Raw genomic sequence first — 25,754 nt, 5'->3', positions numbered from 1 at the left:
GCTGATGGAAGTCCCGCTGAGTGACGGCCGGCTTGATTTATTCGCCTGATTAATTTTCGGGGCCCGCATTCCGTTCAAGACCCACCCTACCCTGCCTCGGATTTGAAGAATGCAGCTCGGGAGGGAGAACATGAATGGAGGAACATTACAGTGAAGTTGAACTTGCGACACAGTTTAGAAAGAATTTCCACTTCTTATGTCATATTTATGAGAGTCGCTAAATGAGCAAGCTTATTTTTTTGTACTTAGTTGTTTTGCAGTTTTTTTTTTGTTTTGCTGTGCTATTAATGCTTAATTCCTAATGCCTTGCTCATTTGCAACACCCCTGCTTATACCAGCAAGATAATGCCAAAATACATTCTGCACGTGTTACAACAGTGTGGCTTCGTAGTAAAAGAGTGTGACTACGAGACCGGCCTGCCTGCAGTCCAGACCTGTCTCACAAGGAACATGTGAAAATTGAAAATTATGAAGCATAAAATTCGACAATGGGGACCCCAGACTGTTGAATATCTGAAGCCGTTAAGAACGGATCATCATTTTCACTCATGGACGCAGCGCTTCATCACCAATCTGCCTAGTTACACGTGTCAGTTATTGTGCAGATCTCAACATGTGGCGCATGCAGCAGCGACAGACACATCGGCGACAAGAGCTTCAAACATCCCTGAATGCCTTTACTTGAACCTCCACAGTAACAAGCTTGAAGTTGTTCCATAAAATTCGACAATGGGGACCCCAGACTGTTGAACATCTGAAGCCGTTAAGAACGGATCATAATTTTCACTCATGGAGGCAGCGCTTCATCACCAATCTGCCTAGTTACACGCGTCAGTTATTGTGCAGATCTCAACATGTGGCGCATGCAGCAGCGACAGACACATCGGCGACAAGAGCTTCAAACATCCCTGAATGCCTTTACTTTAACCTCCACAGTAACTGGCTTGAAGTTGTTTCTGGTTATCGTCCAATTCCGTAAGATGAGTAATGCCCTCTTGCAGCATACCAGTATTGTGACTCTGCGAACACTCGAGCAAACACTTCCCTCCTTGAGCAAAATAAGGGAGACGTCATGCGTGTTTGTGAGTGAACCAGAAACACAGGACATCGCATAATAAGCGCCATTATCAGCAAAGCGGCCAGACTTGGGGAGGAACTGTTTTGTGTAAACCCGGCTCGCTTGTTTGAGGAATGCAGAGGAGGAACCAACAACATCGTCTCTCTCTGGGAACATTTGAGCTCGGAGGTGCCGACTTCCGGGTAAGCAAGGGCGGGAGGGGGGAGGGAGAAAAAAAAATCTGCTTCATCAAATAAACTCATGTGAATGCACATCACTGAGGCTCGTGGTTTCGTTTATAAAGAGGGCACAGTGATTGCGATTGGCAGGCCGCCATCCTTCCCGCAGGCTTGATAAACCAGGGTAACGTTATCGTCGAAGATTTGCGACAACGTTACAATTCACAAATTGAAGTATTCGTCGTTTGCTGCTGAAAATCTCACATTTGCATTTTTTTTTTTTTGTTTGTTTGTGCTCTTTCTGAACCACTCTAAGAGGCCACATGACTCTTTCAAAGTTATCGTGATTCGTTCGGGATATTCTTTTAGTGACACCTGATGCCATTGCTGACTGATCTGAAAGCTTTGTTTAAAATGCTTCAATTAGGCTCGATTATCTCTCTAACACGTCCCAGGGCCCAACCACAATCGGGCCTTCACAGATTTTGATCGGAATGGAAGGACAACATTCAAATTTGGCTGGAATATAATTGAGTGGTACCCTCCTTGAAGCCCACAGAGGCTGGAGGATGCATTTCCTGTCTGAGGGGCAGCACTGGGGAACAGGAATTGATCTGAGCCGCAATTTAATCCTGGGCCCTCCGCTCCAGAGGATGCGCGATTTTAGACCCGGAGTCAGGTCAACAACAGACACGGGATTAAGCGCTTTACGGTAGTTCTACAAAATGTTGAAAGAGCAAAACCATCTACAAACGGAACAGACTCTCCATAATTTCAGATAACAACGCAGGCTAAACATTGCTCATCCCTGAACACAAAGATCTTAGAAGAGTGCATGTAAAGCATATTCACGATTCGTGACGTTTAAGCCTCCTCATGCCACTGGTGCGCTAATCTGCCCCAAAATTCTCACACCGCACTTCAATGCACCATAGTAGAGATTCTTCAGTCATTCGTCATTTAACATCGAGGCCGTGCGACGACACAATGCAGCCACTGTTCCCAGTGGAATCATCTACAAGAAAGACAAACACATTTGTCGTCGCTAACACAAATCCCGGTGCTGTAGCTCTTAATTAAATACTCAATTCAAGTCGTGTCTTCCTTTTAATACAACAACAAAAAAATTAAGTGGACATGTAGTGGCAACATAATGTGTGCAGAAAGTGAGACAAAATGACAACAGGAAAGGAGCACCACCTTAAAAGCCAACTCAGGCTAAGCCAGTTCTGCAGAAGGGAGTGGTTCTCAGATCACAACAAGGCAAATTATCCTTTGGTATGAACACAACACTTCAATTTAACAAAACATCACTTTTTTTTTTTTTTAAATATAACTCACCCTCGCGGTCCCGGCCACGATGAGCATGCTGTAAGAAGGCGGTTTTTCGAAAGCGGTGGATGTTTCCTGGTTGGAAGAAAAAAAACAAAACAGAAAATAAGATTTAAAATCAACTCTAAAATCCACTACACACCGTCTGAACATGCATGACGTTAAAATTAGCATCAATGCTCTGAACAAAAACAAACAGAATTTCACCTCTGGCGTTTGGATTTGTGCATACACTAAAATAATCTTTGCATTCAAGATAGGTTGAGCTTCCCCGCATCTTACACATTGGGTCTGGCAACAAAAAAAACTATATATGTATTGTTTTTCTTCTATGGCGTACAAAACAGAGCAAACAAAAGCTCGACCAAGCGTTGGCTCAAAAGTTTAAATTGGAAAACCAGGAAGTCACTACACCACTGTACCGCTAAAATAGTTTGCAAACAAAAGATGTCATCCCAAATATACGGGCCCGGTCATTATTTGCAGAGCGTGTACATAAAGCATGCTTTTCCAACTGTATTCCACAGGACCAGTTCTGTCAGACATAACTATGGCTGAATTTGGCAAGCTGGAGTCAAGTATGTCATCACGAGGGTGAGCAAGCGGCGCATATCTGGGCTGCTACTTCCTCTTCTGCGTGTCCGTCTTATCAGCAAATGAAGACGAAATATAGTCTCCCCGTTGACCTTTTTAGCTGATCAATTGCAACAAGATGCAGTGTTTGCTAGAAGCATTATGGGCCGAGGTGAATGACTGAGATCAACAAAACCGTGTCCTTCCCTATTCTCCAAATTGACCATTTATAGTTTAATAACTTGACAAGATTTAAATGGACATCCAAAAATAAGGCTGGGATTTAAAAAAAGAAAAATCACACGTTGAAATACAGCATGGTTATCTCTCAGTCAGTGGTGGAAAGTAATGAAGTACAAATACTTTGTTACGATAAGTCGATTTTTTTTTTTAATTACTATACTTTGAGTGATTCTTTTACTCTTACCTCCTATATGTGAAGCCAGATATCTGTCCCTTTCTACTCCTTTGTCAAAATAGACTTCTTACTTTTTTGAAAGATGTATTTTTTTCAGTCAAGTCATAACTATCATTATCATAACCAAACTAGGATTTTTTTTTTGTTGTTGTTCACTTTTTTTTAACATTCTTCCACATACAAGCGTTTGCAAGTAATTAAGAGGGAAACTATTTTGTGCCCAGTCAAGTTTTTTTTTCCTGCTGTGCAAGGTGAACAAACAGTTATCGTGTCTAAATAAGTGACAGTAAAAATTCATTTGTACTTAAGTACATTTCAGTCTGTAAAGCAATTGAATTACCGGTAGTACTTTCACCAGTCTCTTTTTTTTTTTGTTGTTGTTCACAAATATCTGTAATTTTACGTCATTACAACATTTGCCACCTCTGCGATTGTTACTTTGTACTAACAAGTGACCTGACACGACAGGATAATTACTCTGAAGACTCTTTCACAAACATCTAAGAACCATGTCATTGCCTCCTTGGAAAACGGTTAAATTTGTCCCGATTGACATTATGCGTTTACCCTGCTGAAGTAACCACCGTGCCTGAGGACAAGCAGCCTAGAGAGGGTCAGAGGGACCAGAGACAGAAGAAGTGGCGAGGTGCCATTTGCTGTGTATTAGCAGGCGCAGACATAGTGGGAACACCCCCGCAGCCTCGTGCTAACCTGTTACCTTGGGCTTCAGGAATTTTGCTGAAACTACGGCGGAAAACTAACAAAAAGCCAATGCCTCGATGGCTAATAACTGTGTACAAGACTAGAAAACAGAAGTAGAGTACAGAAGCAGAGTGAAAGCACCGCAGGTGGTCTGAGAGGAACTGACACAAATAGCAAGATTTCTGCTCAAGAGCTACATTTATTACCTCATTTGGATTTTAACTGACGATACATTCCAAAAACAATTTTAAACCAAAAACATTGTGTTATAGAAGCACTTTATTACAAATACCTTATGCTACTTCCAAAATGTTTACTCTAGAGGGGGGCCCAAAAAATGTACTTTTGGTCAACCATTAACATTGCATTGTCAAAGACAACAAGCCATTTTCAACACTTTAGATTGGTCAGTCATTTGTAAAAGTAACAACGACACACGTGGACTGATCAATAATGTACTATAGATCAATGGCATTTACCAAATTGTGACGTAGCATGACGAAAGTCCACCAAGATTAATGCTAACATATGCTAGCAATAATCCTGCAGACTTTCGTTACATTAAAATGACACGGCGCGATTGAACATTTTGGTGTTTGAATATCCAACTTTGCTTTTGCTTCGTGTCAGATTTACAGTTAACTTCAACCGGGAGTGCCAAATAGCTTGAAGCAAGCACACGCGGTCTCTTCCTCAGGAAAACTGTTCGAGTGACTCTTCATTTCCTCAAAGCAAAGTTATACAATAGCTTCTTATTGACAGCAAAAATAGTGTGAACACGCGGGTAAGTAAGTAAGACTGTGGTCCCGGTGACTTTCAAAATATGAAACTGGCATAAACTGCAGCATCTGATGGGAGTCCATCATACCTTTGAAGTGAGCTTTCCTATTTCGGAGCGGCACGGCGGCAGAGGTGACAACCGGGTCACCGTCGACCGTGGTGTCTTCCTCCATAATAGTATCTCCCATGACCCACAGGCCCATCCTCCTCATGCGGATGGGTTGAGGGCCGGCTTCCTGCGGCGAGGCGGCGGCGGCGGCCTGCTGGAGAGGAGGCCCCTGAGCAGTGGGCACCTGGGCCCCACCTGGCACCAGACTCTTCAGAAAGTCCATGTTCAACTTGCCGCTTATTCGTTCGGGCGTACCGTCCAGCAGCTTGTGCCACGCCATCGTCACCCCATCCTAAGGTACGAGAGCGCCTACCGGGAGCGTCCGCATTCACCAAGATAAAGGCCAGGTCTGAGCCATGGGAGCTACCGCGTCAGTTTAGAAGGCTCCCTTAAAAGTTGTCCGTCTGGACTAACTAGTCGCTGACATACTTGAACAAAGCGGAGCAACTCCCCGCGCTGCGACGCTACCTGTCGGAAGCCAAAGAGCCGCAACACTTGCTGTGGGCCAGTGATGTCATGGCAAGTGGGCACTATCTAGGGTGGGACTCGGACGTGTTCCGCGAGAGATAACGCGGGAGGATGAGGCTGGCCACGCCCCCGTCCGGCCCGCATTGCTCGACCAGTCATAAAAGACACACCAGGGCAAAGCGTGAGACTGACAGGCAGCGTGAGAAGTCGGAAGGCATCAGAAAGCGAGCCGAACTCGTCCGCCTGCGGGAACCGATAGCCCTTATCACTGCACTCAAATGCTTGTCCGCTTCCATGCAAAACACTCAATAAAAACAAAGCTTATACAGTGAGTGCACGTTCATCGATTCACCAGATTGACCCGCAATATAGTGCGACCAGAAAAAAAAGTCGTACTTAGAGACTTGTATGACATCTCAAATCCTCCCCCAGTGCCTAGTGAGATGAATGGAAATGCCACTAAGTGGACCCCCCCCAAAAAAAGAATTTTTGTAATGTGCTTTTTTTTTTTTTAATCAGGAATATAGTACTCCACAATCCTCTACTTAAAAAAATAAAACAGACTAATAATATAAAGTAAATAGTGCAACGCGCCAAAATTGAATGCGGGGATTCATGTCATGACCACAAGAGGGCAGTATAATACAGTCATACAGAAGTGAGTTTCGTGGAATTTCGCAGCCAAAACAAGCGCAAAAGAAAACCGATGGATGAGGCAAATGGGCGACACAATGCCTCATTTTATCTGCTATGTTTCAACTACATCAAGCATCATATTATACGGATACAGTGAGACTTCAAAAAAAAAAAAAACACAACCTTATTTGATGATAAAGTTGATGTAAAATACAAGACGGCCATCCTACTCCACCTTGTGTGTGCGTTAATGCCCTAATGCATATGTGAGGTGATGCAACCACTTCAGTATACACGCCAAGGGGATTAAAAAAAAAAAAAGGCGACTGTTTGGACAAGGTCTGTAATCTGAAAATAGTACATTTTTGTTTTCACTCAGATACGACTGTTAAACACAAGCAAATAAATAAATAAGAGCTTTGCCCTCTACAGGCGAAATAATTTGAAGCGCAACACAAAAACAAGTGCCAACTTTCCTCATATGCCGTACTGTATGGGTGATCAATGGCATTTATTCTGGGCGAGGCATTAATTAACCACTTAATTTGTACAAATGCATTTATGTAATATTTATGCCAGTGATGATTTGTTATAAAATGTAGCACGATAAACAGAAAGACTTTCTCTTAAAATCCCAATGGTGTGGATTTGAGGTGTGGTGTTTATTTTTGGACAATGCGCCCGGCATGTAATACAATACAACGATACATCAGATGACTACATAAAGGTAATTTAGAAGAATATTGTGCTACCGCCTTTGATTTTTATTTTCTGAATGTGGAAAAAGGAGAGTCTATCTGAGGTGTGGCATTTATTTTTCGGACGACACGCATGGCAATTGATTGGTACAAAGTGTCCATATCCTCTTTCAAGCAGTGCTACCCAAAATATTCCACCCAAAAAAATGGTTTAAAAACAACCCCAGGACAAAAAAAATATTCATATTGAAAAATGAAATAAATATATAAATCACTGACTTTCTTAGCCTGTGCAAAAAAACAAAAAAAAAAATCACTGAATATCCGCGTCTGCTGCGTCCACTGTATGCTAAAACTATACCCAATTTTTTTTTTAAAGAGCAAATCTTCATTTTTGAAAATTACTTCTGTGTTCAAGTTTATTCCCAAGGAAAACTTCCAATTCCAGTGACAAGCAGACAGCCATCGCCAGGTGCAATGATGGCAGCCGTCCACCGGTCTGCTCTTGTAAGGCTGCTGGACAACGAGAACAATGGCGTCGCACGGGAGGCCAAGATCCCAATCAGCCCAGGAATGTGAAAGAGGAAGCCCCAGGAACAATGTGGAGCGCTCCCTGTGCCGTCCTGGGTCCCCCGCCTGCCTGCCTTGTGCTGCATGCAAGCGCAGGAGAAAACAGGAAAACTCGTGGGCTGGGACCCAGAGACCCAAGTCTGTTCTGTTCGTGTTGGGGAGGGCGCGGAAGGGGGCTGATACTGTACAGTCCTGATGATCACTTGGATCGTGCACTTATTTGACCTGCCGCACAGCCACAGCTGTGCTTTAAAACAGTTACACTGCCCCCTGATGGTAAAATAATTAACGCATTTCTTTTTGGATTCTAAAAGCAGCGGGGCCCCCCAGGCACAAAGCCGCAAAACAGTACCTATCTGGGGGCCATTTAGGACCGGTCCACAGAGAGAGACGGAACCATAAACATTTTACACAGCACTATGTGAAATTAGTTTTATTTTGAAAGTCATGTGCATCCAGCTGTTTCTCTCCCCAAAAGACCGAAGACCAGCGGTGCCCAAGTCTGCCCTCGAGAGCCTCTATCCAGTTTTCGATGTCTCCCACATCAAACCCACCAGATTCAAATAATCAATGCATTAGAAAGCTTTGCAAAAGCCTGATAAATATCCCGATCATTTGAATCAGTTGTGTTGGAAGAGGGAGACATCTAAAACAGTCTGGATAGGTACTCTTGAGGACAGGACTTGGGCACCCCCTTGCCATAAACTATACATAGTCTGTAGACATTAATATTCAATGGATATAAAAAGTCTACACACCCCTGTTCAAAAACCAGGTTTCTGTGATATTAACACACACAGAAAAAAAGGGAAACAAATTCTAAAAACAAAAACTAATGTAGTTGCACAAGTGTGCAATTATTTTGAAGAAAAAAAAATCTAATTTTTTTTAATATTCTAAAACAAAATTAGGACAAAAATGCCTTTTTTAATAAAAATCTGACAAAATAAAGATCTGGCAAAAAAAAAAAAAAAACATCCATAACCGGACAAAAATAAGTAGTCAGACCCTTGGAGCTTCAGCGCTAAAGGAACTCAGTCAGACTTTGTTTTCGCAGTCACAAATCAAAAAGCTTGCTGCCACTTTGTGTTGTGTGTTTGGACTTTTCAGATGTATGAGGCAGCCGTAAACGGGGGGCGGGGGGGGGTCCCCCCCGTCCCCCAGTGAGCGAGAACAAGCAAGGCTATGTTCAAGTTCTAGACGAATAGAGAAAGAAGTCCGGCTGGTTTGGTCACAAGCCAGAACGACAATTGTGAGGCGACCCAAGTTTTTGTCGCTCTGAAGTACCATTGTGTTTAAAATATGTTAGTGGACATGTATTGTAGTTGTGTCAGGCCGATGTAGAAATATTTTTGCGGTGAAGAAGACGCTTACTGTGAAACGGGAGTCGATGACGCGTGTCGTGATGAACCGAGCCACGGCATCTGTTCGAGGCACGACGGCAAGTGGATGACTTTGTGTCATGCGTCGGTCGTCTGTGCGTGCAGAGTTTGTGTGAAAAGAAGTTGCACGGGCTCAGAAGGATGGAAAACAAAACGGCGGGGGAGAAAAGGCAACTTTGCACTTTTCACAATCGGGCCAAGCAAGGAGATTAACACGGCCTGCTTGTGCACGGTTCCCACACTACTCGGCCCGCAGTCGCTAAGAAAACCTCAACCACAACACACGCCACGGAACGACACCTTTAACAACTAAGAACGGACGCTGCGGCTTCTCCAAAAAGGTCAGTCATACTTGTGAAAGTTCTGCATTTTTTTTTTTTAGCACTCAACTGTTCTCTTCTGCCCTGATCTGTTTATCTCTCTGTGCCCTGCGACTGACGAACGACCGGGCCGTTCTCTTGGCAACGGGGCGACTCTGCTGTGCTCTGCTCAGCTCCGGGCTGGCACCGGATTAAAACCTTCTCCCGAAGCAGCGGAATAATCTGAAGATTACCCTGCGACATCAAGCTGTTACATAACTGATCCCCGGCGTGCTAATGTGTACTTTCCTTCCAGTTTAGCATCAGGGAGTCTGATAAAAAAAAAAAAATCATTAAATTTAGTACGCTCATGTCAAACAGCATACAGCCGCCAAGTAGAACGCGCCCGAGGTCGTATTCAGGTGGGGTTGTTAGTAGTTAGAGGTTCGTTACTTTGGCAACAACTGAACCCAAGTTTGTATTTTCAAATCAGAACGCACCATAGTTTTTTAGCACCACGTTGTTTCCTATTTGACAGATTTTTATTTTGTCATCCTCAATAAGTTTTGGTGATAGTTGTGTCCGTGCTTTGTCAGATTTATATATTTAAATAGGATTTTTAATCAGGTTTGTCTGTTGTCTTTATTTTATTTTATTATTTAATGACAGCTTTTTGGCACCTTTCGATTCATTTTTTTGGTCATTTTCTGCAGATTTTTGTGTCTACATTTTGGTCGGCTGTTACCTGATTTTTTTTCGACCGCCCAAATTTGAGAATATATTTAACTGTATATTCTTTGTCAGGTTTTTGAGGCACTTTTCTCACTGTTATTCTGTTTACATGCCATATTTTTATAATTTTTATAATCAAAAAAAAACTTTTTTTTCTCCATTTTTGGCAGCTTTTTGACTGTTTTCCAGATTTTAGTCATTTTTTATAACCGCTTTTTTTTAAAAGAGTTTTGTAATATATATATATATCTACATATATACATACACAAGTTATATTCTAAATTTTGCTTATTTTTCAAAATATTTGTGTCATATTTTTCAGGTGTTAGCAGATTTTGTTTCCACTCAGATTTTTAGTTTGTAGGTTTTGTACTATAATTGATTGAGGTGTGGGGGGGGGGGCAGTTTTGACATATTTACACAGCTTTCGCTGTATCTGTCAGGTTTTTGCCGTATTTTTCTCCAACTTGTTTTGAGTTGCCAGAACTCTGTATTTCTCTCTGTCACATTTTCAGGTTTTTGTCGGGTTTTTTTTTTTCCCCCGCTGTTCACCTGAATCCGTACATAATTTTAAAAAATGCATAGTCAAGTCAATTTCCCATTCCCATCTATCGGTCCAATGTATTATTATATTGCAGTGACTGACAAACAGAAGCCGACGTACCGTGCATCAAAATTGAGCTGCAAAGGAAGGAAGTCCACATCACTGCATCACCCGTCGACCAGCCAGAAAACTTCCAACATGGTGTTGAGCAAAAAAGGGTGAGAACGGGGTGGGCGGCGCAATGATATTGAGTCCAATCGACTCAGGCAGCAGCGTAGTTCAGTTGCAATGATGCGCCAAAAAGACGTGATGGCCCGTTTTCTCACGCCACCACACCTGTTAGTCATGGATGATCACACTTCCTGCTCTGACGCGGTGACTTCAAGTTCAACCCAACAAAAAATTGAGTCATCCAGTGGAGTTTAAAAAGGTGTTTCCTGGTGTCAGAATTGTTCTTTTTTTCCAAACAAAGTCCTCCACTCCTTAAGCAGATTCATGACTTTGAACGGCATTAATGTGCCACTACAACTCCCAAAGGATGAAAGGAAACAAGGTAAGTGAAGGGGGGTGGCTAAAGGTCAGTGTAACGAAAAGCATCTGATCAATGATTAGCTCGGCCTGAACCGATATGACCTGCAATCTTGCTAGAGTGCAATGCAATAAGGATGCTACACCGAAGGGGCGGGAGTTCTATTTGGCTGCGACCAAGGATTGACTGTATTGACATTTGAAAAAAAGACGTCTACACTATCATGGAAAAGTTCATATTTCATAATATACAGCTTTCGCTGTATCTGTCAGGTTTTTGCCGTATTTTTCTCCAACTTGTTTTGAGTTGCCAGAACTCTGTATTTCTCTCTGTCACATTTTCAGGTTTTTGTCGGGTTTTTTTTTTTTCCCCCGCTGTTCACCTGAATCCGTACATAATTTTAAAAAATGCATAGTCAAGTCAATTTCCCATTCCCATCTATCGGTCCAATGTATTATTATATTGCAGTGACTGACAAACAGAAGCCGACGTACCGTGCATCAAAATTGAGCTGCAAAGGAAGGAAGTCCACATCACTGCATCACCCGTCGACCAGCCAGAAAACTTCCAACATGGTGTTGAGCAAAAAAGGGTGAGAACGGGGTGGGCGGCGCAATGATATTGAGTCCAATCGACTCAGGCAGCAGCGTAGTTCAGTTGCAATGATGCGCCAAAAAGACGTGATGGCCCGTTTTCTCACGCCACCACACCTGTTAGTCATGGATGATCACACTTCCTGCTCTGACGCGGTGACTTCAAGTTCAACCCAACAAAAAATTGAGTCATCCAGTGGAGTTTAAAAAGGTGTTTCCTGGTGTCAGAATTGTTCTTTTTTTCCAAACAAAGTCCTCCACTCCTTAAGCAGATTCATGACTTTGAACGGCATTAATGTGCCACTACAACTCCCAAAGGATGAAAGGAAACAAGGTAAGTGAAGGGGGGTGGCTAAAGGTCAGTGTAACGAAAAGCATCTGATCAATGATTAGCTCGGCCTGAACCGATATGACCTGCAATCTTGCTAGAGTGCAATGCAATAAGGATGCTACACCGAAGGGGCGGGAGTTCTATTTGGCTGCGACCAAGGATTGACTGTATTGACATTTGAAAAAAAGACGTCTACACTATCATGGAAAAGTTCATATTTCATAATATACACCGGTAGTGTTTGTGTGTTTTTGTACCCTTAATGGCGAATTACAACGTGAAGCAGAATCCACAAAACGTGACTCCAGTCTGTCTGCGTAAGAACAACAGCAAATGGTGGAGGTGTGAAGACAACTGCAAGCATCTCCGCCAGTTACTCAGATCACAATATTTGCAAAGCTGTGGGAACGCATCGTTCTTATGGCGTAAAATGTTAGCCAACGCGAGCTATCTGGTTAACATCTTAGGTGTTTTGTTTTTCTTCTTCTCGGAAACGAGCAATGTGTGAATTGTTTTAATGGCTTAATGATAAAATGTATACACTTGTGCCACACTTTAAAAATGCTAAAATGGTCGTTCAAAAAGCCGTTGGTCGAGATTATTTACATCATTTCCTTTGGAAAAGAATTGTACAAATCCAGACACTCTGACCTTTTGAGCTTCTACTACACATTTTTCTGGTGGTATTTTTGCATACATAAGAAGCAGTAAAAGTTACAAAACACAAACACACACACACCCAAAAAAATAACGCATCGGACAAAAGCAGCGAAGCTGTAGCTCAAACAGACGCAAAATAACAGGTCCGGCCCAGCCATAATCACAGCCTCTTTCAGCGAAAAACACGACAGGACGAGGAATGTAAAGGGACGTTAAACCCGTAGACATTCCTCTTATCAATTTCGCCAAATCCAGACAAGATCATATTTGAATGCAAGAACGGGATATTTAGTAGAGATGCAACTAAATACGTTGAAAACTCTCGCGGTCTCCTTCGCTCTGGTAAAAAAGAAGAGGGTGGTTTCCTCCCCAAACATCAATTATGAGCCAAAGCCTTGCTCCCAACGCTTGGGATAATCTTCCTCAGCAGGGCTCAATTATAGTTTATTTCCAGCTCCCCAGCTCAGCTCCACGCGATCGAGTGAAAGAAAAAATAAACATGTCGAGAGCTCACAGAGTCCTGTGCTCTCTTATGCTCCGGATGAATCTACCTTTTTCCGTCCATCAAAGGGCGCAGGCCATTTTGACATTCGACTGCCACCTGCTGTCAACAGAAATTGACATCCAAGAGGCCCCGTATCGCATCGCAAACGTCAGGTGACCATACCCAGAAAACAGGTGAGCCGTTCGCACTCTGAGCTCCGTGACGACAGTTCCTGTGGACAGTAGGTGGCGATAGAATCCTTTTCCTCCAATCCTTTTCTGCAGCTCATCTCATCCTCACAAATGAGCAGAGCACGGGGCTTTCTTTTGCAACAATGAAAGAGACCTCTTGTCAAGGTGCGGTCTATTGCTCTTCTAAAAGAGTGGGGGGGGGGGTCTCTGCTTACTTCCTGGTAGGCTGCTACTTGAGCACTTCTAAATATGGGCACGCTGACAACCGGGGCACCGCCATCTTTCTGTCCTGCGACGGAACTTTTTCACGCTGAGTGAGTGGAACATGAAAAGGGGCTTCGATGGCTAAACCAACTCCAGCTCCTGATGTCACTCACGAGGCCATTGCCCCCCCCCCCGCCCTCACCCCACTCCGAAGGACATCCATCCCACATGGATACTACAGTACTTACAGTATATTCTCTTTTATGTTTTGTTTTGCTTTTATACACTAGACTGCTATTCATCTTTCTTCAAGACAAATTTCAAAAAATTGGGGGGGTGATGTCATTTTAATTCATTTCAATGGGGAAACTTTATAGTAATTTTCCTGAGAAAGAATACTCGCAAGTGAAGGTACCACTACTTGGGTTAAATGCAAACACAGGAGGTACACAAAGTGGTCTAGTTTTCATTGAATTAATCTGCCGCCCAAGTGACATTTACAAACACAATTGCAGATGGCAAGCTACGGCCCTTGTTGAAACAGGTGACCGGTATACTGAATGAAGACGAACGTGCCAATGGAGCAGGTGCTAAAGAGTCTTCACCAGCCCAAATATTTGCTCAGTCCCGTGCGTCAACGCACTTTGCGCAGTGCCACGCCACCGTCAGCAGAAGCACAAGCTGGAGGTCACTAATTAGAGAGGTGCACGATGCATAAAAAAAATAAATAAATGGCAGTGAGACCAAAAAAAATGTATGCGTTTTGATTTTACACAAGCATTTTAAGAGATTTTTACACTCTGTCTGCAATGCTGACTTGGTTGCTAATCCATGCGGGCCAGTTTAGAGGAGGGGTGGGTGCTCACAGTCTGGAAATTTCACAGAGCTCTCGGCTCAGTGTTTCAACACTGTGAGCTTCAATGCCATTAATGTCTCACCGGATTAAAAGAAACACGCTCATTCACGACAATTTTCCCTCTGATAAACGTTGAAATACAGGGAACTACGGTTGAACAGTTAATCAAATTCAAATCGACGTAGCAATGTAGTAAAATGCTATTTGGAAATCATAAATTCTGCAATATGGGTGAGTGAAGAAAACACACACACACACACACACACACACACACACACACACCATATATACATAGACACATACACACACACAGCTTAAAGTCTCTTTTTTGAATAATTCTTTATCATCTGCCAAAATGTGTTGCCTCTTGTGGAGTGAGTTGATAATAATAATAATAATAATACATTATATAAGTTGAGGTCATTGCCACGATATATCGCTTCTCTCAAATTTTTGCTCGGAAGTCAAAGCAGAAACAATGTCTATTCGTATCTTGTTACATATGTTTCAAGACACTACTGGCCATTTATTCTATATCTAAACCTTTTGGCCATGTATTCAATATCCCCACATACGGTGATACTCGAATAATTTTCCAGAAACACACGAGGCAAAACAAATGCTTCATTGTGGCTGAGAATTTAAGTCCTCGGGCCAATCTCAGCCCCATCGTGGTTGGACATGTAGCTTAAAGTCCCTAACAAACACGCCATCCAGAAAAAAAAGAGACCGAGAGGGCAACTTAAGAGTGACCTCCTCCAAGCATAAATGCCATGTTAGGCTTGTTATTCCTTTGTTGATGACATTCGACTTATGTTTTTAGTGGTGTGTTCGCCTTAATTCTAAACCAGGAGATGATTTGAAAACGCCTACGGTAGTTGAGAGACTTAACGCAGCATCCTCCCAGCAGCTTTGTTAGCCTCATGTATTGGGGGCTAATGTAAAGAGAGATGCTAGGTAGCCACAGCAGCCAAGTTTGAAGTGAATGTTTTAACACACCAGGACAGGCTGCAGTGTTAACCGCCTTAAAAAAGGAAACTATGGTGGACGATATGACACTTTTAACTCCTTGTTTGGCATGCTTTAAGGCTGCGTTTCATACCTCCCCCACCACCACCACGACCACCACCACCACCCCACAACGACAAACTTAGCGTGCGGTAACGTTGCCTACATCACAGTGCGAATGACCACTACGTTCTTGGGTTTTTTTTCCCCGACACAACAACGGCGTTACTTACAACTTTGTTCCCTTCTGTGTCTTCTCTTTTCTCTGTCCGTCACTCCCCCGTTATGTTTGAGCTATGCGGCCAGCTCGCACACTTCATTCGCCGAACAAGCTCCAACGTCCTGGCCCTCCTCCATTGGAAGGATTTGCGTAGTGGTGTGATTTGTGTTTTTTTTCTCCTCAATCTGCTTCGGTGTTGAAAGTGTCTGTCAGAGTAGCCTGTGGTCACTTCCCCCCGCCTTTCACTGTTTTGATTGGCTTCGTGGCAATACGCCTACATCAAGCACAGCTTCCTATAGGACTAAATTAGGTGTCGATCTATCCAAAATCAACCATTGATTGGACGATGTAGTGAGGGTGACATTCCTACCGGCTCGCTCACTTTAATACTAGCGTACACCGAAAATGCACGAGACGGGCGGGTGCTTCGCTACATGATTACAGATAATTCATCGAGGACACAAAATACCCTAAAAGGAAGACACCCCAACTGTTGCGTCGACAGGAGACGTCACACACGTTGTTTTAAGTGTAGTTCGTCAATGGGGTATCGGCAATGGTTTGCCATAGTTTCATGAACTAAATAAAAAATTAAAAATACATATTGTTAAATAATAATAAACACACAATATCAAAAATATAATCAACACAATTATCAAATCGTCCCTACAATACTTTTGATGTGTTATAAAATAAATAATAATCAAAAATTATCGTTTTAAAAATATTTTTACGGCATACAAACACTTTCTGATCCTGTCTCAACTGTTTATATTTACTAACCAAAATTTCATCATTAAATCCAAATATGATTAACAACAGTAAAACGAGCAAAACAAAAAAAGATAATTTTCATGTGGCCCTCAGTTCATTGTAATGTATGTTGTACTTTTAAATGTATTTCATAAACCTCCAAAGACTACAGTACAATGAAACCATGCAATGCACCAAAATTCTGACTACTGTAACGGTATTTATGGTTCAAATGACAACATTGCCCTCTAGAGGTGATTTTTTTGAAAGTGCTGTTCATTTATTTCTTTATTTGTTTATTAATTTTAATGCAGGGAAAGAGAAAATCAAAGTTATTTAAAAATTAAGTTACCATCCTTTGTAACGTATCCCTGAATTACACATTTAATTTTTTCTTGTAATCATTCTGTAGGTCCCGCCGGAACTTTTTTCTTACACTCTTCGCACACATGTTGACAGGACCTGGGTCCGCGATTAAAGGGGCCAGACCAAGGCCCAAACGGTGGGTCGATCCCGGGGCCGAGCTCCTGTAACTTGCGACGACAGGTGCTGATGTAAGATGCTTTCCCCACGGCAAAGCCAAGGATTCCGGCAACTGAAAGTTAAATAATCTTGTGTCAATCCTACAACAAAATGCTATATCTAAACAAACAGAACAGAAGTCATGTTCCATACCTGCTAGTTTTGGAAAGGGACCAAACCGCTTTGACGTTTTCCAAATACCTGCGTTGAAATACAAACAATAAGTGAAAGCATTGATATTGTAAATAAGTAGTGTGTGTGTGTGTGTGTGTGTGTGTGTGTGTGTGTGTGTGTGTGTGTGTGTGTGTGTGTGTGTGTGTGTGTGTGCGTGCGTGCGTGCGTGCGTGCGTGCGTGCGTGCGTGTGTGTTAACCATTGTAGATGAGAGTGCCCGTGACAGCCATGCTACCGACGGACAGGGGAAGAGCTAAAGAAAAGCAAAACAAAGATTGGGTCACTTTTAAAATGTCCATGGAAAGTAAGAGATTCATCCAAACCATACCACATCATATGTCAAAGAGACATGAGGGTCTGACCATTTTTATACGTTGTTTGTTATTCATCAGGGCCCCTTAAAAAAGTGTAAAAACATTTTTTGGCGGTTTATATTTTTTTCTCAAGTATTTTGGGGGTGTATATATATATATATATATATACACAATAGTTTCAAGTAGATAGTATGGTAACTTTAAGTAAGTGCTATCACATGGCAACTGTTCTCCGCATACGGTGCTGTTTCCAGAGGACACCCTACAAAAGAATGTAAACATGAGCTTGAATGCAATATTGATGGACAAGTCGGGCCCCAGTGTTTCCGTCTGGTTCCACTTGCGCAATCCATTCATTTGTGTGCGTTTTTTTTTTTTTTTAATTTTGTTTTGGTTTTGCAACATACCTCTATACCAGAAGCTTTCTTGTTGGCATTCTTTCCACACCTTCCTCACGTCTTCGCTGGGGATGTGTCCTTGAGAGGTGGGGCACTGAAGGCACACAGATCGAGACACTTTACAGCAGGAGTCACGAATAGGGACCACATTACGTGCTTATGGACGTGCTCCAAAAATAGCTCACCAGTTATGGTACATTGTGATTTCCTAAGAATATTGTGAAGGTGGTTATGTTTGTGTGGTGTGTGTTTGGCAGGTGGGGACCAAGCTGTTTATTGCCACTCCCAACTTAGGTTGTCTGTCAAATTAAACATCAAACAAGGTGAATTCCACTTTTTGTATTTAACCAAACAGCATTACTTTGTCTTGAAGTAGATTAATGCCAGTTCATAATGGGCTAATGAACAGCATTGATATCTCAGTCATCAGCTGGTCAAGCAGCACATGAAGTGCATATCAAACTGTAGTCCTTAGCCGTTCTCAAGAAGTACCTCAGTTTGAAAAAGGTTGGTGACCTCTACTTTACAATCTCTATATTCCCCAAAGCCACCCAAAAAGTTGAAAACGAACCTTCCATTCGCCTTTTGTTGCATTTTCTTTCTTCACACTCACTTCTGTACTCATGTTAGAGCCGCTGAGTTTCCTTGTGCAGCTTTTCACTCTGTGCCCGAACCTTTTGTGAAGACTCCTCCCTGCATTTTTATGGGCACCGCCCCAACTCAGAAAAACAAACAAAAAGCCCAAGTGCGGAAAGCTGTTTGAGATTAGTAAGACATTTCAGTGCAATAGTTGAATGGGCGAACTTTCTAGTGGAGTGCGTAAAATAATGCGCAGTGTGTTATGGTGTTGTCTGTGACTAAAGCTCAGAGGACACATTTTTGATTGGTCATAGACTTTTATATCACATTGCAGAAGTCAAAAAGCCACAGAAAACAAATTTGAGACTCATGTTACCTTTGTTTCTTTGCGGCACCAGAAATCATAATGGGCTAATGTGATCAGCTAATTGTTTAATAAGATTTTTTAAAGCATCATTGCTAAGTATTCAGTCAATATTAAGTGGATTTTTTTTTTTGGTCAGTATTGAAAAATCTCTTAAGATCGTTTTGTCTCCCTGTGTCAACAAGTGTCCCTTCATGTCCAAATATATTTAATATACTGCATTGTGTTTGCAAATCAAAAAAGAATTTCAAAATGAAGGAAAACAGAAATTAGTTCATTTCTTTTATTTTTTTTTCAAGTTGACCCCTTACATAAGTAAATATTTTCCAATATTCGACTGTGGTAATGTGATTGGATGGCAACCCGTTCATGGTGTACGCCGCCTACTGCCCGAAGACAGCTGGGATAGGTTCCAGCATGCCCGCGACCCTCGTGACGATAAACGATTAGAAAATGGATGGATGGATGGATGGATGGAACGATGGGTCGTTGTAACTCAACAATTACATTTTAAAACTTTATATTGTAAAATGGATGGATACAATTTGAAAAATGGCAGCACGGTAATCAACTGGTTAGCACGTCTGCCTCACAATACAGAGATATAAGGGTTCAATTCCGGCTCCGGCCTTCCTATGTTGAATTTGTATATTCTCCCCGTGCATGCGTGGGTTTTCTCCGGGTACTCCGTTTTTCCTTCCACATTCCAAAAACGCGCATGCGCATGCACGCACTGCGGCGACAATGAAGTCCTGTTGATATTTGACAATACATGTTTAATGTCGTTAAAAATACTGAACTTTCATTCAGTCATACAGTGGACTAAGTGGGGACAAAAAGACAAAGGCGTTGGCGAGAGCTTATGTCAACAAACACACCACCACTACTTCGATTGTAAGGTGGGTGGCGGTCACGTGAAGAAATTGACCAATCCTATTTGTCGTGGGAGAGCTGACAAATCATATTGGCGTGTAGGTGGGGCCGAACTTTTGACGAAACAGCTCAAGGGGACAATCAAAAGTGAATACAATTAGTGGTGACATAGACCCGGTTTTAATCACCTTTTAAAACATATTTTAACTCGATTTAACGTGTAATATTAAATGAAAAAAACGCATCTATAGTTACATTGTGAAATTAATTGTACGATATTGATTAATGATGGTACATGCCGATTTGGGGTTGTCTCATTCACTTTAGCGCGTGGGCGGGCTCCTGACCGATTTATTTTTGAGGAGAAAGCACGAGTATCCAATCGAATGGTAGCACAGGCGGAAGTGGGACTTATCCGGGTAGGATAGTTTCAATCATGTTTCTATTAACCAAAACGGGACCAATGAACTATCAGGATGGGCGACGCCTATTTTGGGATTAGTGACCAATCGGATAGGGCCATGGGAGGAGTCAATGTCGATGCGATTTTGACGAGACCGCTTGAGTTACCAATGGAATGGGAACATGGGCGGAAGTTGCATGGACCCGGTCCCAATCACAGTCCGCGCGGCGCGGCATTACGTCGACCTGCTCCGCCCATTGGCCGGTCTGCAGACTTCCCACAGACAGTTGTGTGTTTCATAAAGATGCACTCTGATGCTGCCAGTAAGTAGTAGCCCCGACCGGCTTTTTTGGTCACATTACGGGCAGAACAGAACACATTCCGAACATGAATAGAAAAGCGTTCGACTCGATGGCCTTTCCGTGTTTCCCCAGTTCTGCGGGGTTCGATGAATTTCTGCTATTTTGCGTCGGTCTCTTTGTATTTGCCAGTGCGACAACAAAGGACGTGTACAGAGTCTAAATTGACTCCAAATTCCTGTTCGACACCACACTTTTTGATTGTGTGAAATCATTTATACGTACACTCTTGCCGGCCGCATTGCTTGATTACAGCCGATGTGGGTTTTTTTTTTCGAATGCGAATTTTTAGTCTCATGCTTCTCTCCCTGGGTTGCAATCTTTTTCCATCTCTTTCAGTCTTCGTTGACGGACGAACGAGTTAAGGCTCGAGGGAGTTTAGTGGACGACGTAATGAACGTGGAAATGTGTCAAATGCGTGTGAAGGTTTTTAAGAGAGTGAAAATTGTGACGCAGTTGAGTTATCATCTTTCATTTGGCCTACGCGCTGCGTTTAGCCGGCCTTCTTATCACCCAAATTGGCTCGTATGCTAACTAGGACATTCGCGCGTCGTATTTAACAAATATTGGCGTTTTTATAATGCGAAAAAAAGCTTGTAAATCAGTCGGATTGAATGTTAAGTTGGGGGGTCAGATGGCTTTGAAAGAATCGCTGGTGTCGTCGAGGTCTTTGGGAATTGTAGTTCTTGAAGGCTGTGGCCGAGCAGTGCCGCCATTGGGACTCATGGCGGAAATGGACCACAAATCCCAAGCGCACACCTCGCTTTGCTACTTTGCAAACTCCGCGCAAGTTGCGATGTTATTTTCGGGACACAAGCTAACGCTAGACCCGCCGTGTATCTTTTAACGACCACTTTGGACTGGCATTTGAGGACCAACCGGAAACCAAATAAACACAATTTCGAGTCACGTCAAGAGTCCGCCCCTTCGTTTCGTGTTCAAACATCACGCCGTGGCACTCTAAAGCTAAGCCGTGAAGATCTATTGACACCGCTAGCGTTAGCCGACGGACGGGATCGGGACTTTTGACGAGGCAGTGACGTCATCTTCGTGCTTCTTCGTGTCTATTCGTACTTGACTTGACTTCCATGTCCACAATTGCTTATAATAACCGTACCTCATGTCTTTTATTATTATTTCTTTTGACAGATTTTCATCTGAATTCTCACTTGACTACACTGGCCAGCATCCATAAGATCCACCACACATTGCACAGGCTGGTAAATGCATACGAGAACATGTTGTGTTTGTTTCTGAAGCGTATACTTGTTTGGCTTAAAAGCATTTGGCATCTCTTCTGGCAGAACCTCACGGAAGACGCTGAGCAAGCGAGCCACACGTCAGGTAATATCCGCATTGTTTTCCTCACCTGAAGACAATTCTCCAGAATTGTCTCCATTTTGTATTACTCCATTTTCCCATCTAATAATTTTCCCGTTCTAATAACACATTCGGAAAAAAAGAACATTTGTTGCACATGAATTTCTCCAACATTTCATGCAAATATCTCAAAATACTTGGTTCTTAAGATTTCATTTTTCTCAACTTCACACCTTTTTCCCCCATGACTTCATCATAATAAAAGAAAAGCTGTTTTGTTTTCAAGATTAAGGGAATTTAAAAATTTAATAAACAATTCAGATTATGAAAACTACGCAAAAATATTAGAACGGAGAAGAGCAATATTAGACTAAAATATCACATGTTCAATACAAACAGATTTTTGACAAAAATGTTAAACAGTACAAAAGTATTTGACCCCAAATATCGGACAAAAAAATATATATAAATAATGATGATCTTTTTCTTTAGCTTGTTGCTCCAGAGCCATGCCCCCGAGGAAAAAGAGGAGACCCACTGCCGGAGATGACATGTCAGCGAAGAAGAGTCGCCAGGACAGGTAGGATATTATTATATTTTATTATAATATCTACAACACCAAGGTGTATTTTAAAAGCAATTATAGACATGATAAACAACCAGTTGTTATTCATAGTTTTTCAAATCTATTATTATTTAGATAAAGATACATAGTTGTGGAGAAAAAAAATTCTTAAGATTTAAAAAGTCGTATTTTAACAGGTGATTTTCCAAATATATTGAGAAATAGTTTAAAACTATCAGACAAAACAAAAAAATAGTTTTGCTCAAAATTCAAAATTATTTAAAAACTGATGATTAAATATTATACTATTAGCTTGTATTGTTCTTGCAAGATTAGACAATATATTATCAGAAAAATACGAATCAAATATCACAAAAATACACAAAACATTACAATCAAAAATACATAATAGAAAAAATATTTCAAAACAAAACAGGTTAAAAACTTTGAATACTGGGACAAATAACCCCCCCCCTTTTTTTTTTTTTTAATTGGTCCTGCAATTATTGGTCAAAAAACTTCCTTCTGTTCTTTGTGCACTTCCAGAAAAATTGACTCTCCACTCATTCGTGAGGAGGAAACCTTTTCCAACAAGAGATGCTTGGAGTGGTTCTATGAATATGCGGGTGAGCAGACATTTTCTTGATTGAAATCGCATTGTTTTGGTCATGTGATGTGTGACGCTCGTCTCTGATAGGCTGCGACGACGTGGTGGGACCAGAGGGCATGGAGAAGTTCTGCGAGGACATTGGAGTGGAACCCGAGAATGTAAGATGACTTTTTTTTTTTTTTTTAAGAATAGAACAAATTGAAAAATGCCTGAGATTTTTTTTTTTTTAATGATGGGAAAAAAATCCCCACAAAGGTCAGAGTGGTGTTTTGTGTATTGCAGGTGGTGATGCTTGTGCTGGCGTGGAAGCTGGACGCTCAGAGCATGGGCTACTTCACGCTGCAGGAGTGGCTGAGGGGCATGGGCTCCCTGCAGTACGTATGCGACCTTTTTTTTGGGAAGGGGTGGGGCGTCGGAGGTGTTTTCTGGTCTGGTTCTCCATCTATTGCATGCCCTTTGCCAGGTGCGACTCTACCGAGCGGCTGAGGAACTCACTGGACTTTCTGAGGTCCGTCCTCAATGACAGCACCAGCTTTAAACTCATTTACCGATACGCCTTTGACTTTGCCAGGGTGAGTCTGCCTAAAAGTGAAATCAGTGTGTGTGCGGGGCTTCACTACAGGAGATATGCAATGGAAATTGGAGCAGTGCTTTAGCACTAACTTGTGGCATTTTGATGCTAACTATGTTGAAATTAGCTAGAGGAGTTCCACTTGAAACAAATGGTGCTCTCCTACCATTTTTTTAAATTTATAAGGATTTGTATTTCAATGTCGGTCTTTCTGGGGCATTACGAGTCTGTTTGATGGAAATGTGTTGGCTTTAAGAAATTGAGTGTTCAGAAAATATGTGCGTGTGTGTGTGCGCCCTTTGGCAGGAGAAGGATCAGAGGAGTTTGGACTTGAACACGGCTAAGTGCATGCTGGGGCTTCTGTTAGGAAAGACGTGGCCCCTTTTTCCCGTCTTCAATCAATTTCTAGAGGTAAGGACGGCAAGCTGTTGACGGCCGGAGAGGAATTAATAAAGGTAAAGGACCTCTTCTCAGGTTCAAATGTTGCACAAGCATTCATAACATTTGCACAAGTGTTTTTAAAAAAGTATTGCAGCAGTGTGAAAACGATGTGATGAAGGGGCTGAGCCGAAAGGCGAAGCGTTCGATTATTGCCATGTTTCGAATTAATAAGTGGGGTCTACTGTGTGGGAATTCCACTTTCGTCGGCGTCCTCCGACCTTTACTGTTGGGGGGAAAAAAATAGGGTTAAAACTTTTGACATGGAGAGAAGTGATGCCATTGTGCTCCTGTTTGATTCCCCAGCAATCCAAGTACAAAGTAGTCAACAAAGACCAGTGGTGCAACGTGTTGGAGTTCAGCCGGACAATCAACTTGGACCTCAGCAACTACGACGAGGACGGAGCCTGTAAGTCAGCCCCGCATTAAACCCGACCACTAGGGGGCGTAAAAGAATTCCCACTCAGAATTTTTTTTAATTTTTAACCTTAAAACGTCAATTCGTGCTCTTTGGGGCCCAACTCAACTCTCTACTTCGCCAACCAAAATCTTCTTTCTCTCCCACCAGGGCCTGTCTTGTTGGACGAGTTTGTGGAATGGTACAAGGAAAGACAGATGTCCTAGCAACAACCGCAAAGAAATATAATAATAATAATAATAAGCGAACATCAGAAATACTGTGACGACCGCAACAATGAGAATCAACGTGAAAACAAATAAAAACAAACAGCCACGGGTGAGGGTGGGTAGCTGGTGGGTGCACGTTTCCAGATTTGGTCAAGTTGGCTTAGCCCAAACCCTCCTTTACCATATTCCACCAGGAAGTGTGGGAGAAGTCAAAGGAGAGTCTTAAAAGGTGAGCACATTTAGGAAAAGAAAAAAAAAAGTCACATGGTGGGTTCCCATGGCGCAGGTTTCTGCTGCCTGTGGTGTTTACTTGATTAGTGCCAGTCATTTTTTTGTTGTTTTTTTTTTTTTTAGCACCAAAAACCACATTGCTGCTAATTCCATTTGGGTGGGCCAGAGAGGCCTCCCCTCCGGCCCCCTCCTCAGCATTTATTGGTCCCCACACCGGACCAATGGATGCATTAACTTAGCTGTGCCTCAAACTTTACCACACACGTAGATAACAGATGTATATATGTGTAAAGATTGGGAGCCTGTTTGACGTCAAACTCGCTGCCAGTTTCCTACCCCACGTGTGGTTCAGTCTTCCCTTTTAGTCCGATAGTTTCAGGTAGCATATCCCTCACTTCCCCACGCAGAGTGTTGGAACGAGCATTTCTAGCATCACTTATGGGAACGTGCGATAGGTCGGAACTGTATAATAGCACTCTGCTGGGGTTTCTTTTTTTGTACACATTTCTGTCTTTGGCTGTGCTGTGATGCTGACTCGTCCAAATTATTTTAATATTTGCATGCAGATCCTGTCAGAGCCATTTTTCCGTTTGGTTGTTTTTTTCTGTACAGAAATTTGTGCAAATGTTTTGTACTTAGATTTTTTTTTGGGGGGCGATATTCACCATCATGTTTATTGTTTGGTTTCCCGACGGGAACTCATGATTGTGTTTACCGTTGTTGATGTTCAGACCTGGGGAAAAAAAATAGGTGTGACCTCATGGTGGAACAAACGTTCACTCTGTTGACGCCACGCGAAAAAGCTTGCGTGGTGTACAAGTTCGTTTTTGGGGGGTTTTTTTTGGACAGTGCATCCGTTGACTTGGCGTGCACACGCAAATGACACCACCACTGCTTTCACTGTATGTGAAATCGACACCAAGCGGTTGTGTATAGATGTAATTCATGTTCTCAGATGATCTTGTGACAACGCAGGAAGGTGAACGTGCTTGTCCCAACTGTATATATGTACGTAAAACTATGTGTCTATATGTCGGTTTTCACTATAACCAATGTCTATATACTTAAATAAAAAGGGTTTATTAACTTAACTCCACTC

The 25,754-nt window shown here is 42.3% G+C and overlaps 3 protein-coding genes across 14 annotated transcripts in view; 1 reads left to right on the top strand and 2 right to left on the bottom strand.

Moving 5' to 3' along the window:
* The window catches only part of fryl (furry homolog, like), an 82,065-nt gene extending 66,286 nt beyond the window's left edge, over window positions 1–15,779 (bottom strand). For 6 of the 10 annotated variants that reach the window (XM_019896563.1, XM_019896565.1, XM_019896564.1 and 3 more), the window contains exons 1-2: window positions 5,130–5,671; window positions 2,578–2,643 (exon numbers count right to left, since the gene is read on the bottom strand). In XM_019896563.1, coding sequence (XP_019752122.1) covers window positions 2,578–2,643; window positions 5,130–5,430 — 367 coding nt within the window. In that variant the 5' untranslated portion in view covers window positions 5,431–5,671. Of the gene's footprint in view, window positions 1–2,577; window positions 2,644–5,129; window positions 5,674–10,599; window positions 10,619–15,568 lie in introns of those variants that run through there. The other 4 variants (XM_019896573.1, XM_019896570.1, XM_019896575.1 and 1 more) reach the window with 4 other exon arrangements.
* An 802-nt stretch (window positions 15,780–16,581) lies between these two features.
* On the bottom strand, window positions 16,582–18,410 carry ociad2 (OCIA domain containing 2). The gene is made up of 5 exons (XM_019896581.1): window positions 18,287–18,410; window positions 17,725–17,809; window positions 17,203–17,256; window positions 16,984–17,031; window positions 16,582–16,903 (listed from the first exon to the last, which is right to left on the bottom strand). The coding sequence occupies exons 1-5, from the start codon at window positions 18,338–18,340 to the stop codon at window positions 16,710–16,712; spliced, it is 435 nt and encodes a 144-aa protein (XP_019752140.1). The 5' UTR covers window positions 18,341–18,410; the 3' UTR covers window positions 16,582–16,709.
* Window positions 18,411–20,156: 1,746 nt separating this feature from the next.
* Window positions 20,157–25,751, top strand: dcun1d4 (DCN1, defective in cullin neddylation 1, domain containing 4 (S. cerevisiae)). 3 transcript variants are annotated; one of them, XM_019896941.1, is made up of 11 exons: window positions 20,157–20,257; window positions 21,443–21,513; window positions 21,598–21,637; window positions 22,106–22,193; window positions 22,725–22,804; window positions 22,876–22,946; window positions 23,071–23,162; window positions 23,252–23,360; window positions 23,666–23,770; window positions 24,104–24,206; window positions 24,366–25,751. In XM_019896941.1, the coding sequence occupies exons 1-11, from the start codon at window positions 20,239–20,241 to the stop codon at window positions 24,419–24,421; spliced, it is 834 nt and encodes a 277-aa protein (XP_019752500.1). In that variant the 5' UTR covers window positions 20,157–20,238; the 3' UTR covers window positions 24,422–25,751. The 3 variants fall into 3 exon arrangements, with proteins under 3 accessions (XP_019752500.1, XP_019752502.1, XP_019752501.1); XM_019896943.1 differs by lacking the exon at window positions 20,157–20,257 and adding an exon at window positions 20,297–20,377; XM_019896942.1 differs by lacking the exon at window positions 20,157–20,257 and adding an exon at window positions 20,384–20,402.
* The last annotated feature ends 3 nt before the right edge of the window (window positions 25,752–25,754 follow it).

Source organism: Hippocampus comes, unplaced genomic scaffold (genome assembly GCF_001891065.2).
Source record: "Hippocampus comes isolate QL1 unplaced genomic scaffold, H_comes_QL1_v1.1 scaffold22, whole genome shotgun sequence".
Classification (NCBI taxonomy): domain Eukaryota; kingdom Metazoa; phylum Chordata; class Actinopteri; order Syngnathiformes; family Syngnathidae; genus Hippocampus; species Hippocampus comes.
The sequence above is the reverse complement of the archived record's forward strand: the minus strand, read 5'-3'. Positions and strand labels throughout refer to the sequence as shown.

Bases quoted from the DNA above. Each gene is read 5' to 3' on its own strand.
- dcun1d4 (XM_019896941.1), top strand. The intron at 22,194-22,724 runs GTAGGATATTAT...GTGCACTTCCAG, and splicing joins AAGAAGAGTCGCCAGGACAG to AAAAATTGACTCTCCACTCA. The intron at 22,947-23,070 runs GTAAGATGACTT...TGTGTATTGCAG, and splicing joins TTGGAGTGGAACCCGAGAAT to GTGGTGATGCTTGTGCTGGC.
- ociad2 (XM_019896581.1), bottom strand. From the start codon at position 18,340: ATGAGTACAGAAGTGAGTGTGAAGAAAGAAAATGCAACAAAAGGCGAA. The intron at 17,810-18,286 runs GTTCGTTTTCAA...GTGTGCCTTCAG, and splicing joins CAACAAAAGGCGAATGGAAG to TGCCCCACCTCTCAAGGACA. The intron at 17,032-17,202 runs GTTAACACACAC...ATTTCAACGCAG, and splicing joins GGGCACTCTCATCTACAATG to GTATTTGGAAAACGTCAAAG.